The sequence below is a fragment of the Branchiostoma lanceolatum genome, chromosome 14, assembly GCF_035083965.1.
Source record: "Branchiostoma lanceolatum isolate klBraLanc5 chromosome 14, klBraLanc5.hap2, whole genome shotgun sequence".
Taxonomy (NCBI): domain Eukaryota; kingdom Metazoa; phylum Chordata; class Leptocardii; order Amphioxiformes; family Branchiostomatidae; genus Branchiostoma; species Branchiostoma lanceolatum.
Window position 1 is genome coordinate 3,714,580 of NC_089735.1, and position 13,702 is coordinate 3,728,281.

Genomic DNA, 13,702 nt, shown 5'->3' on the forward strand with positions numbered 1-13,702 from the left:
ATGAACAGGCAGACAAGTCAAGGCTAGTACATCTGACTGGAAAAACCGGTTGAACATGTCATGAGGCATACTGGGAAGGGACGCATACTCGAGCTCGACTCTAGCTGCAGAAACTCTGCAAAATAACCCTTATTTCTCCCAGTCTGAGCTTTCAGACGCTGATCTGTTGAAGTTGTCGGATTGTCTTCGAACAGGACTATAGCTCCGACATGAATCCCCCGTGTGCACAATGCAGCAAGACGCAAGTCTACGAAAACCACGCCTTCCGCACTGGTTTTCCAGTGCTGAATCAACGGACGAATCGGCCTCAGCACTGGTTTTCCAGTGCTGACGAAAGTTCAGCACTCGTTTTCCAGTGCTGACGAAAGTTCAGCACTCGTCTTCCAGTGCTGACGAAAGTTCAGCACTGGTTTTCCAGTGCTGAATCGCTGTATTCCAGTGCTGAGTTTCTTTCAGCACTCGTTTTCCAGTGCTGAAACTTGTCTCAGCACTCGTTTTCCAGTGCTGAATGGAGTTCGGCACTCGGTTACCAGTGCTGAATGCGCGACAGAGCGGCGGTGCCAGGTCACGGGTCATGTCAAAGGTCATTCAGCACTGGTTACCCAGTGCTGAAACCGCCGTCAGCACTGGAACCGAGTGCTGATGTACAAAAACCACGCCTTCAGCACTGGATTTACCAGTGCTCGGGGACAATTCAGCACTGGTAACCGAGTGCTGATATACAAAAGCCACGCTTTCCGCACTGGATTTACCAGTGCTCGGGGATAATTCAGCACTGGAAAACGAGTGCTGAGAAATCCCCAGCACTGGAAAACGAGTGCTGAAAAAAACTCAGCACTGGAAAACGAGTGCTAAAAAAAACTCAGCACTAGAAAACGAGTGCTGAAGTGTTTTCAGCACTGGAACGTTTTTCTTACCAGTGCTGAGAGAAGTATTAGTCGTAAGAAGTGCCGCATGGTCACTTGAACTTACTTACTTTGTGATTCATTTAGAATAAACAATGACCAACTTTATTCCGACACAATTTTGTCATTTTGTTCATTGTGTAATTGTATAGTAGATATAGGTATGAGGGATGTGTAACAAATAAACAACTTTATTTCTTTCTGGTCATAAGTTGTACCTTTGTTTCGTGATTGTGATGTGCGATACAGCTCTTTTGGGAGAGATTTGGGTAGCCCTGAAAAGGGCCGGTTCTGATATTCTACTCGAAGAGCCGACGCTGAATCTCAAGAAAGATTAGATCTGTCATGGCTCTTGGTGCGTCGGATGGTGCTTGATAGCCCTCGATGTGATGGGTAGCGATCTCCTAATGATTTATCTGGACACTGACATACGTTCAGCAGTTTATATGTGATTTTGTACGCGATCATCGGTATCATCTGGACACTGAGATTCGTTCAGCAGTTTATTTGTGATTTTGTAAACGATGATTTATCTGGACGCTGACATACGTTCAGCAGTTTATTTGTGATTTTGTACGCGATGTATCATCTGGGCACTGACATGCGTTCACTAGTTTATTTATGATTTTGTACACGATTCTACGTTTTAAAATCGCAAGTATGTCACCGCCGTAACGTATCTCAGCACCAGTTTTCCAGTGCGGAATATTTGTCAGCACTCGGTTTGCAGTGCCGAAGCTTGTCTCAGCACTCGGTTTCCAGTGCTGACGTCGAGTTCTCCAGTGCTGAACTTCACTCAGCACTGGTTTTCCAGTGCGGAACTAAACTCAGCACTGGTTTTCCAGTGCTGAACTAAGCTCAGCACTGGTTTTCCAGTGCTGAACTAAACTCAGCACTGGTTTTCCAGTGCTGAAGCCACTTTCAGCACTGGAACCGAGTGCTGAAAAAGGAGAGCGTGGTTTTCGTAGTTTTGCCAGCAAGACGGTCTATCCGATGGAAAAGCTGAACTGCCTGGACAAGGTAAGGGACCGCCCCGACTTTATATCATATCAGCTAGAAACATCTGTAGATTTCGTAAATAAAAATATGATCGCGGCTCTGTCTGATCGTGTCTATCTTTGTGTCGTCTGCAGAACTGGCACAAGGCATGCTTCAAGTGTGAGGTGTGCAATATGACCCTCAATATGAAGACATACAAGGGCTACAACAAGAGACCTTACTGCAGTGCGCACTACCCGACGACCAAGCATACGACTGTAGCGGATACGCCTGAGAGTCGGAGACTCGGGAAGCAGCAGAGTCTGACCAGCGGTGTCAAGTACCACGCGGACTTCGAGAAGCAGAAAGGGAACTCATACAGCACGGTAATAACCACACTCCTCTGGAACAACAAATATATCAATATTGTAATCTAGAAAGATTAGAACATTAAGACTAATCTCCAAGCAGAGGTGGGGTTCCGGCTGTTTTTTGACGTGTTTTAAGGCGTTTTTGTCGAGCTTTCTACTTTGTCATTTTTTTGTTTCTGGCGTTTGAAGAGAAAAAAATGACAAAGTAGAAACCCCGACAAAAACGCCTAAAACACGTCAAAAAACAGCCGGAACCCCACCTCTGCTTGGAGAGTAATTAAGACCATTTTGTAGGAGATTGTGAATTACAAAGAGAGAGATAAACTTTATAGACTGATACAACATGTTTCACTACTTGATACACCAAAATAAAACAGACAAATTTCTAATGAGTTTAGACAGACTTTTGATAATAAAACATATCCTACTCTTACAATTTTGCTCTACAAAGAAGCGAGAATAATTCGAATTCACAGATTATAATTCTTGTAATTCAATACTGACCCTACGGCTGCCTAATCTCCAAGCAGATCTATAGGTTGCGAAGACCGTATCAAACTGGCAGAGGAAGTACAAGCTCCTTCTTCCAGTTGGATACGGTCTTTGCAATCCATTGGGCCTGCTTGGAGACTAACGGCTGCCAGCTATGGGACTGAGTGAGTGAGAGTGATAATCCTTGTTGTAGATTGACAATGCATACATATATCTGTAAACCATCCTTTTTGCTGTAACCTGTACTTATTATATATAAACCAGTGGGTATATCATATCATGTACAATAAAGGTAACCGACGACCCTGAGACGATGCGTGCGAGGAGGAACGATCCGCAGCTGTCCGATCTGTCGTACCAGGGCGCGGGGCCGTCGGAGTCACGGCGACAGACTACCCCAGGGGAACACCCCATGCTTCCACCGGAGACAAGGCGCCAGATGATCCCCGGGGAACACCCCATGCCGCCGCCAGCTCCCCACGGTGGACCAGAGCCAGTGTCAGGGCCAAACGTAAGTTACTGACGTCACGTAATATCACGTGTCAGTAAAGTCACGTGTCCGCACATCTCGCGAGACCACGTTCGGAAGTGACTGGTCATTATTGATCCTGACGAAGGCGACAGCGGTCGTTGAAAATTTGATCCGTGTATTCCTTAGTGTTAGCATTGTACTATGATTAGTACCAAGTACTAGTACCAACACAGATGACCTTCCATGATAATTTGGCAGGTTGAACTTGCTTAATCTTTGCAAGTTTGGATTAAAATTTGCCTTAGGCTTATTTTGCGCCAGAAATTGCTTTGCGCTAAAATGGCTTTGGGCCAAAAATTAACATACCCCCAGAAACAAGTGGGCGATGTAGTGCGTGAACGTGTGAGTAGTTGTTCATCAACTTTGAGCCTCAGGGCACCCTCACACTTGTGCGTATACTCATCTGCGCATGAGCTGCATATTAACATTTTTTTGTTGCTTTGGGTAAAGTTTGCAGGGAAGAAGTTATGTCCTACTTCAGCGCATCGTTGCGCAGCCTGGTTATCGAACCAAAGAAATTACTTTTTCGGCCACAGACCCAATAATGCGCAACTCATGCGGACTTGTATATACGCACAAGTGTGAAGGGGGCTTTACTGCCCCTGTCACGCTTGTGCGTATATACAAGTCCGCATGAGTTGCGTACAAGTGATTTCTGCTGCACAACGGTGAGTCAAAGTAGGAAAAACAACTTTTTCCCCTCAAACTTTACTTGAACCAAAAAAATGTTAATGCGCAACTCACGCGCACTTGAATGTGTGACAGGACTTAATTCTTCTCTTGCTTTGAGACAGAAATCGACCTCAGGGATGCGCGCGATATACGACTACACCGCCGCCGATGACGACGAGGTCAGCTTCGTGGAAGGTGACGTCATCGTCAACTACGAGGTGACAGACGAGGGGTGGATGACCGGAACGGTATGTCGAGTTTGTAGTGGTGCGGTACTTTACATTGAAGTCTAGCATCTAAGTTACACTATATGTAGAAGATCTACTGATCCCTGGTCGCGTCTGAGCTTGATCAAAACTGACGCGTGTACATGTACACAAGCTACTATTTATTTCTGGTAAAATAAATAAACTAAACTAAACTAAACTACTCTCATCAGCTCATCTGCTATTGGCTACTTCCCTATATGGTCTAGTCACATGACATATTTTCAATATGGTTCCTTTACGTTAGTTACCTTCACGGATAGTCTGATACAACGTGTCGTCCATTATGTCTTTTACAGGTGCAGCGTACAGGTCAAAGCGGGATGCTGCCGACAAACTACCTGGAACCCATGTGACACGGCGTAGACTGCAGCACCCAACGCAAACACAAGCATCATTCGAAACAGTCAGACGTTTCAGACAGCATCTACTGTCTTTCGTCAATGACTAATGATAGGACCGAGAACACCAGGTTTTATACCAAAACTCTGAATAGATATGTTAATGAGGTTAAGACAATTTAGGATGTCTTGAAGTAGTCTTTAAAGAATATTAATTCAAGACAAAGTTTTCTGCCAATAGTTCAATTAGCTACTGTTGTTTTAGTACAGTAAGACAGTAACTAAATGTTTTACTGTACTAAAACAACAGTAGCTAATTGAACTATTGGTATCAAGTTGCTTGAGTAATTATTTTTGGCGTATCTTACTACCTGGATGTCTAACTTTCATCAACGCACAAGCATCATTCGGCAAATCGAAGTTGAATTTCATTTTGTGATGACTTGTCCTACTTACAGTAGAGAGAGAGAGAGAGAGAGAATCGTTGTTACAGGCTATTGCCAATAAGACAAACTTCACCCTATCTGGTACACAGACCGATATTTTCCATGCACTGTACCATGGCTGGTCCAACTCCTATATCCGTCTACACAGGTCGTCTTCTTTGTACTCCATTCCAAAATCGAGACCAAATCATCCATGCATGACTACATTGACATACACTGTTGTTGATAGTTTCTAGCTTTAATTATAGGGTATATTAATCTTGTATTATCATTCAATAGCTATTGCCATACATTGTACCATGTACGATTGTCGAGGAATAAAGTTCATTCATTCACAACCTATTCGCACGTCATCAAGTGACATTGTTGTATATGTCGTGCCTCGAATACTCTGTGATGATCTCAATTAGAGTCTCGTACATGTACTTTAAAATCATATCTTTATTTATTTCACAATTCAAGTTGATATTACAATTCAATGGAAAGAAATTTAAGAAACAAGATAACGGGATATTGTTGAAACATTCAAAGAGGTGTTGCGTTTTAGCTTTCAGTGGTGAGTTGTGGTATTTTTTTAGAACACGTGGTTCTTGAATATGATTTGTACCATGCGCAGTGCACATACATGTATCCTGGTCTTTTAGACTGATGAACAGTATGGTGCTTGAAAAATTGTAGATTTCGCAAATGGTGTGATATAAAGGACACTCATTCGTATTTAAAAGTTTACATGATCTGCAGTCATATCGTTATCTATGAATACCAATATTTTAGACATTTGATGTATGCATTCAAAATGTGTGACCGCAAGGGAAAATTGGCAAAAATTCTCAAAGTTACCGCTAATTCTGGCGCAGTTAGGTGCAGTCTAGTGAGATACCCGCTTAAGACAAACAAACAAAAATATCGACAACATTTGTCAGACAAGTCCGCCACTTGATTCAAATCGATCAAAAATCTGTGAATCTATATAAACAAAAGATGCTGTGAAAAGGTTATCAATCTGTTGCAGCCAAACTGACATAGCCGTATCTTTGTTTAAAGAATGTTTTACGTAAGGGTTTTGTAGGGATTTTGTTGTAAGCGTGAAGAAAAATAAATGTTAATACAAGAAACATTTTAATGAAATGTTTTGTCTGAGTTTTTGTAAATTCCTTACTTCATCATTTCGATTGACGAGAAATCATGATGAGCCAAAATCCCATTTTTGTTCATAAAAGCTCTTGCACATATCTTCATTTCTCCGTCCACCTCAGCAAGTAACGGACAATAATTGATGCGGGCGCGGATGTCAATATAATCAATTTAGTGTGGCCTAAGTCAAACATCCCCGTCTTGTATGACAGCCAACGAAAGGGTATATCACCCCGTAAGGGGCGGTATAACCCCGTCGTAGCGAAAGCACGTCGACTGATGATGATGATGATGATGATGATGAGTGATATGATCTCCGTTTGTTTCTACACCGAAGAACCTACTCTACTCTGCGATTTGAGCTTGAACTTCAGCCACCAGAGGATGAGAGCCACCGCTGCCACGGACCCTGCTGCCAGACATCCGCCCACCGCTGCAGCGATGGGACTGACCGGGTTTGGCTCAGGCAATGGTGGGGATGACTCGCCAGGAGGCGCTTCTTTTTCCTTCGCGCCCGATGTTTCATTGCGATGTTGATCCAACTGTGTGCTCTCTTTATCGTCGTATACGTCATCTAGTACTGCTGGTATCGTTGCGTCACCATTGAAGGCATCTGTAGGAATAAAATAACCAGGGTAAAGTTTAGATATACATATTTAGGGATGGCAACAAAGCTTACTTTGAATATTCTGAAATATGCGCATTTTTCGTTTCGCGTACTGAAGCACGGTGCTATGCACATATTGTTGTTGCCAAACATATGAGATGTTTCGCCTGGGTGCCATCCTAGGAAACTGTTTGCGGCTTCCACTATACATTTAAGTATGGGAGCCTCGGAAAACTATACTCGAGTATGGAAGCTGTGGAAAACGAACTAGGATGGCATCCAGGCTATCAGACGTTACAGGCAAAGCCTAGAAAATATCGCCTTCACTGAATGTGTCTACTTGGATTGTTTCTCATTCGTGAAAAGTATTTTACATTTGGGACCGCATCTGTTAGCAGCGACACCTAGCTGCAATGCAATAGCTAGATTGTTGCCCTGAGGATGGTGACAGACGGTCACCGAAACGTCGGCTTGAATGAAAGAACTTTGGTATCCATTCTTGGATGGTTTCTTTATTCTAGTTATAAAAATGTACGGTTCCCTGACCTGAGGAGAGCGTTGGAGTGTTGAGGACCTGCTGGTACTGTGTCCAGCCGCTAGAGGGCGCGCGTGGCAGCGCATCCTGGATCGTCCCGCAGATGTCCGTGTCTGACTCGTCACTTCCGTCCGGACAGTTGCAGTTTCCGTCTCCGTACACGTCCTGGGAGAGGCAGCCGGCGTCCAGACAGGGGTACGAATGCTGTGGGCACTCCCCTTCAGAAAAAAATAACATGAAAATCTGTTGCTCCTTTCTTCAGTTATTCTCCTTAAAAGATTTTGACAAATAAGCCATTGCAGTTCCAGTGACACATACCAGGGGGCCCAAAATCGACCTTGACCTTTCTCCTCCCAACACCTACCCACATACCAAACATCAGTACAGTCCATCCAGACGTTTTTCGGTTATGCTGACTTTAAGCATCCGGAGGCACACACATACACACACGCAAACACACACACAAACACACTCAACACTATATCACCATGAAAAAGGCTTTTTTCACAGAGATAGATATAGGGCGTTTAAGTTGCCTTGTAATGTATCAAAGTTACGTGTGTCAGAGTGTATTATACATTTCTCTTATCAACCATACAAAGTAGGTAATGAAAGTTCATAATGAACAATTGATTATGTCAATCATCACTTATGCTACCTACAAATACATTGATTATTTCTTGAGTTATGCGGAACCTCCCAAAATCTTCGACAAAGATACCCATGCAGCTCTAAAAAAAAGCCACAAGGGGGGCAAACATATACCACTTTTCCCCCAGCCCAAAACCACACAAACGCTCCAGAAAACAGTTATACATACGAATGAATACAAATGAATCTTTTGAATATTATCATTGTGAAGATATCAATGTGAATGTCAACGTTTTTGTTGTAGAATTCTTCTGAACGTCGGAAAGTGGCTTATAGTATGTTCTAAAGCCTTACCATTTTCAGCTTCGTGTACTATAGTATAGAGTATGATGAAACGCCCCTCTTGCACGTCTCCTTGCGCCACCAGGCGGAATGTCACGGTATTACCGGTTGACAACACTTGTTCCTGGCTTTCCCCACAAACCTGTGTTTGAAGACATTCGATGTCAACAAATGACAATAAATGATCAAACAGTAGACAATAACTTCAAAGGCGGTATCTGTGAAATGGGTCATTCGAAATGATGCCATATTCTTCATCCCTCTTTACGTAGTATTACTTTTTTTAATACCACTCTTGGCGTACTAGTATTCAAGTTTCAATTTTGACTTCAGTTGTAAGCGTTGGTTGTTTATTTTGAGGGTACCACAGGACTTATCATATCACCTTCCTTTCTAATTATAACGACCTGAGCGGTTCATATGTCAACTTGAAAACAAGAAAGGTAACATTTGCAAGCCAATACATAATGTTTACCTTCACATGATGGTCTAGCCCAACAAACTACGTACTGCTCTTTTTATTCTTACTCAAACACGTTGAATATTTATGGTAACCAGCCCCTCCAAATCTGTCCTGCCACTAGCTACATTCATACATACAGCCATCTGGTCCAGGCACTTGACCTTATTTGTATGGAACGGAAGAAGAGGAGGAAGAAGGAGAGGGAAGAAACGGATCAAAACGATATTGATCAAAAACGATACTGATCGAACGTACCGATAGATACGAGCCGCCGCTCGCTGTAGGACCATTGTAGATGCGCAGTTCCTCCTGCCCACACCCTTCTTCCTCACGTGTTCCGACCCGCAGACTCTCGAAGTTGAAGAGAAACCTGGATCCGAGATTACCTCTGGGCACCTGGATCTGCAAGGAGCAGTCCTTTCTCGCGCTGTAGTCGAACATCACGTAACCTGCAGGTGCCTCCACAGATAGTATTGCATCCGTTCTGCAGACGAAGATATCCAAGTTGTCTGGAGAAAAAAAAGACACCGTTGCATCTATCATGTAGTATTATAAGTCTTTAGTATTAGAAGTCTTTTCACTATGTGCACTTTATCACGACTTTTATATCTGTATGCCTCCTCTCAGTCCGCCATGAATGTACAATATAGGCGATCAGGATGATCCTGTCAGCAGTGCAATTCTTTCTACTGCTGACAGTGCAGGATGATCCTGTCAATAGCCTCGGGCCTCTTGTCTTTGTTTGCGACCCACTCACAACAGCCATGGCATGCCCGTAGCCAGGATTTTGAATGGGGGGGTTCTTTTTAATGTTTAAGGGACCAGCGAGCGCCGTAGGCGCGAGACGAGCGCCGCAGGCGCGAGCTTCCTAGGGGGGTCCGGGGGTATGCCCCCCCGGGAAATTTTAAAATTGTAACCTTCTGATATGGCATTTCCTGTGTTTTTGAGAGGATTTCAAAGAAAGAAATCAGAGACAAAGTTAGCAGTTTTTTTTAGGATTTCAGCTCCGTTGGTGATACAAATAGATCCAGCTTGAAAAAAAAAACCTTCGGCGTTAATTAAAAAGTGGACCCTTGAGCGTTTCAAATTCTAAGAATTGAACTTTCTGAAAGGGCATTTCCTGTGTTTTTGACAGAATTTCAGAGGAAAAATCAGAGACAAAGTTTTTTCTAGGATCCTAGCCTCTGTGGCATTGCTGGTGATACAAATAAGTCCACCTTGAAAAAAATCTTGAACATTAAAAAGTGGACTTTCAAGCCTGTGAAAGTGGACCTTCAAGCCAATGGGGGGGGTTCGTCCGAACCCCCCGAACCCCCCCTGGCTACGGGCATGCATGGTCGTCGTATCACAAGTAAACGTCATAACATATGGGTATCATTGTAAAGGGTAATACACAAGCTTTCTACATGTAACTTTGATCGAATATGATATAATGCAACAAGTGACAGAGTTCTCAGTAACAACGGAGATATGAGACACTCGAAAATCAAGTCATAAAGTTTTTTCTAGGCGTATTTTGTTGCAATGTTGCAGACAAAAGCCAAATGAAACCAGCTGAAAACAGAACATGTTGTGGTCACACACAGATATATTCGTCTGACAACTTACAATATTTTGCGTTTACGTAACTATTCTGCAAAATCTACGTCCACTCACATGACGGTAGCTCAGCGGAGAAAGTTGTTCTTTCAGTGAAAGCCACGAAAATCAGGAAAAGAGACAGCAACATGTCGCCAGCCACCGTGAGATTTCACATCGGAAGACGGTTCAACTAGAACCGCGGAAGGTAGTCGTAGAAACAGCGGTATCAACACCGAGGAAGAAAAGAGTCATATGTGAGCCACATTCGTGGGGAGAAAGTCCAATTTTAGTGCTGCATTGTATAAGCTTGTGCTCCCTGTCGATGTCTGTAGCATTCTTATGTATTATATCGCGAAATCTCCAGTTTTCAGTGGACCGTATCAAGTGTGGAAGGCGTGGCTCTTGGCCACACGACAAAGAACCATCCCAATCATAGACACTTATACAAATCGACGTACGAACGCACTTGTCATAAGTGGGGGTTTGTTTAAAACCATAGCCTCCACCACCAGGCCTTCCTACGCGGGTATGGATCGTAGAATTCGGCAAAAAAGGAATAATTTGCCAGTAGTCAGTCCACGGCGAGAGTCAATATTACGCCTGCGCTTGCAAATGAATCCCTCTGGTGGCCAAACTTCGCTGGCAAATATTCTCCCTATAGCTGGCGTAGTTAGTCTGGTAGAGGCTATTAAAACTGTACGGTATAGTTTGGATTGCTCACTCGGTAGGACACCGCCACCAGAACTTGGAGAGTGCTACCGAGGGTCTGGAGTGGCTCGGGTGTTTGACATCCACTCAAAGCACAAGTTTGACTGAGGATCATTGTCAATTGTCGCTAAAATCGTTCTGTACTTGTGACGTTTTGGACTTCAGAAGAGAAAACAAGTGCATGTATTTAACTTAACACTTGAGATTTTACCAGATTTGCTTCAGCCATGTTATGATGGACATGTTTTCAGGGGTTACAGAGCTCATGGGTGTGTTGGGCTCTCCTGAGTTGAGTTTATTGAGTTTATTGAGATACCCTTTAGCCCCTCTAGGGGGCTAATCTTCCAGGGCTCATAAACACTACATGTACATCACAAAATAAATACATACATACACATAATTACATATTAACATACAGGTAAAAGCAGGTAGGATTGAAGAAAAGGATTGGTTGAGGTCAGAGGTCAGAAGCTAATTATGACTGAAACCATCAGTCGACATATCTGGCAATAAAAACATACCTCCAAATTACTACAATTGCTACCTATTTACAAATCAAACTATCAATCCATCATCAAGTTAAAACCATTACGTTGCATACAATTGATCAACCAACCTTGTTTTGTTTTTGCGCGTCAGCATGAGATTTGTCTGTAGAGGATGTCATCCATAGAATATACTTGCTGTCGCCTTATTTGCATAACGGAGAAACATTTATAGCGAGAAAGATAACATTTGCAAGCAAATGCGTAATGTTTACCTTCACATGGTCTAGCCTAGCAAACTACTGCTCTGTATATTTTTACTGATACACATATTTGGTGACCAGCCCCTTTAGCTCTGTCCTACCACTTGCTACATAATGTAATCGAACACCACAGGGTACCTGCTATACCTGCAGTAACCATAGTGACAACCGTCTGGTCAAGGTCATTGAATTTATTTCTTTGGAACGCAAGAGGAAGAAGAAGAAACGAAGCAAAAATGACTTGTTTCCCTTCCGTTTACTGTAAACCTCATACGTCAGTCGAAAAGGTGGCATCATTTTGCGAAGGTATGAGGTCGTTGAACTGAAGTTCATCATATGGTGATAACAAGAAACGTCACGTTGCAAAACATACATGCACGAAGGCTGTGAATTCAGGTCAACAGCAACCGACGTGGTTGAGAGTGTTCGTGCCTGTGGCAATGTCCTTGGCGATTTTCTTTTCAAGACAAAAAGACGTGACTGTATATGTGCTTTTATTGAAGAACCCCTGGCGTTTCTTACTTGTCCCAGTCGGCACGGTTCTTCAATAAAAGCACATATACAGTCACGTCTTTTTGTCTTGAAAAGAAAATCGCCAAGGACATTGCCACAGGCACGAACACTCTCAACCACGTCGGTTGCTGTTGACCTGAATTCACAGCCTTCGTGCATGTATGTTTTGCAACGTGACGTTTCTTGTTATCACCATATGATGAACTTCAGTTCAACGACCTCATACCTTCGCAAAATGATGTTACAGATTACTCTTATCGACGTGTGGATTGGCCGTGGCTCTCTTCAAACACAGGACCTCCATTCAACATCCTATCCGAGGGGGTCCCTGGCCAAAGCGCAGGTACTCATTTTTACACTTGAGTCGAGTAAAGAAATTGGTGTTAAGTATGGGCGAGTGAAATCAAGTGTTTCCGAACGTTTCAATCGGTATACATGTTTTGACTACGTCTAATCCTAACCTCCCTCGACTCACGTTTGTCTACCTTGTGTGACACCAAAATGAGCATCAGAAACTGTATTGTTAGACCCATGATTTGAAGACACAGTGTTGAATACAGGAACCTCATTTTTATGCACCTTTGAAGTTTCTTACAAGTCGCGAGGTGTCTGCAGGGCCCGTTTCGAGGTTCAAACGAACAAACTATGATCGGAGACCGATAAAAATCATAAAAGCGAGCGTCATTGAAGAATAAAAACGCCAGAGGGAGTATTATGCTATAATGCCAGGTCTATGAACTCTGATTACCTCTCCTGGCGGGCTTTAATGGCACTCTGCGACTTGAAAGAAACAATCAAAATCAAAAGTGCATGCAATACACGTTTCCTTTCGATGATGTGAAGTTTCTTACAAGTCGCGAGGTGTCTGCAGGGCCCGTTTCAAGGTTCAAACAAACAAACTAATCAGAGACCGGTAAAAATCATAAAAGCGAGCGTCATTGAAGAATATAAACGCCAGGGGGGGTATCATTCTACAAGGCCAGGTTTATGAACTCCGATTCAACCTAGCCTCTCCTGGTGGGCTTTAAAGGCACTCTGCGACTTGAAAGGAACAATCAACTTCAAAAGTGCATGCAATACACGTTTCCTTTCAACAGACAAAGGCCCGAAGGCAAAGCGGTAGATCAGCATGGCATACAGCCAGGTAAAAATCAAACAAGCCTTCTTTTCTTTTTCTGCTCAGGTTTATGAATTTGCCGTCGCCGAAAAGGTTATGTTTTGCACAGCGTTCGTGAGTGTGTGTGTCCTTCTGTAAGGTGTATACGATAACTCAAGAATGCCTGGATGGACTGTCTTCATACTTGGTATGTGGGTAGGTCTTCTTGATGGGGATTTCATTCTTGCAGCATTTGGAAGTTGAGTAAATGTGGACATTATCAGACATAAAACTTGGTCCTCATTTACATGATTTATGAGGAAATGCTACAATAGCCTTCTTTTCTAAGACAAGACTTTCATACTTTGAACAACTTGTGTT

At 43.1% G+C, this 13,702-nt stretch overlaps 2 protein-coding genes across 5 annotated transcripts; one reads left to right on the forward strand and one right to left on the reverse strand.

The window, feature by feature from the left end:
• Positions 1–61: 61 nt before the first annotated feature.
• Positions 62–5,345, forward strand: LOC136449193 (LIM and SH3 domain protein 1-like). 4 transcript variants are annotated; one of them, XM_066449074.1, is made up of 7 exons: positions 62–232; positions 1,880–1,925; positions 2,039–2,269; positions 3,039–3,257; positions 4,073–4,217; positions 4,516–4,602; positions 4,953–5,345. In XM_066449074.1, the coding sequence occupies exons 1-7, from the start codon at positions 210–212 to the stop codon at positions 4,994–4,996; spliced, it is 795 nt and encodes a 264-aa protein (XP_066305171.1). In that variant the 5' UTR covers positions 62–209; the 3' UTR covers positions 4,997–5,345. The 4 variants fall into 4 exon arrangements, with proteins under 4 accessions (XP_066305171.1, XP_066305169.1, XP_066305173.1 ...); XM_066449076.1 differs by having other exon boundaries at positions 65–232; positions 4,073–4,198; positions 4,953–4,977; XM_066449072.1 differs by having other exon boundaries at positions 63–232; positions 4,516–5,345.
• Positions 5,346–5,429: 84 nt separating this feature from the next.
• On the reverse strand, positions 5,430–10,620 carry LOC136449192 (uncharacterized). The gene is made up of 5 exons (XM_066449071.1): positions 10,332–10,620; positions 8,931–9,184; positions 8,225–8,354; positions 7,291–7,497; positions 5,430–6,750 (listed from the first exon to the last, which is right to left on the reverse strand). The coding sequence occupies exons 1-5, from the start codon at positions 10,402–10,404 to the stop codon at positions 6,464–6,466; spliced, it is 951 nt and encodes a 316-aa protein (XP_066305168.1). The 5' UTR covers positions 10,405–10,620; the 3' UTR covers positions 5,430–6,463.
• Positions 10,621–13,702: the final 3,082 nt, after the last annotated feature.

What these genes read in the sequence shown, in the direction of transcription:
- LOC136449192 (XM_066449071.1), bottom strand. Translation starts at nt 10,404, where the DNA reads ATGTTGCTGTCTCTTTTCCTGATTTTCGTGGCTTTCACTGAAAGAACA. An exon ending in GCGGCGGCTCGTATCTATCG is followed by an intron (nt 8,355 to 8,930) that starts GTACGTTCGATC and finishes CTTCAAACACAG; the next exon opens with GTTTGTGGGGAAAGCCAGGA. An exon ending in CACTCCAACGCTCTCCTCAG is followed by an intron (nt 6,751 to 7,290) that starts GTCAGGGAACCG and finishes TTATTCCTACAG; the next exon opens with ATGCCTTCAATGGTGACGCA.
- LOC136449193 (XM_066449072.1), top strand. Translation starts at nt 210, where the DNA reads ATGAATCCCCCGTGTGCACAATG. An exon ending in AATCCCCCGTGTGCACAATG is followed by an intron (nt 233 to 1,879) that starts CAGCAAGACGCA and finishes TCGTAGTTTTGC; the next exon opens with CAGCAAGACGGTCTATCCGA. An exon ending in AGCTGAACTGCCTGGACAAG is followed by an intron (nt 1,926 to 2,038) that starts GTAAGGGACCGC and finishes TGTCGTCTGCAG; the next exon opens with AACTGGCACAAGGCATGCTT.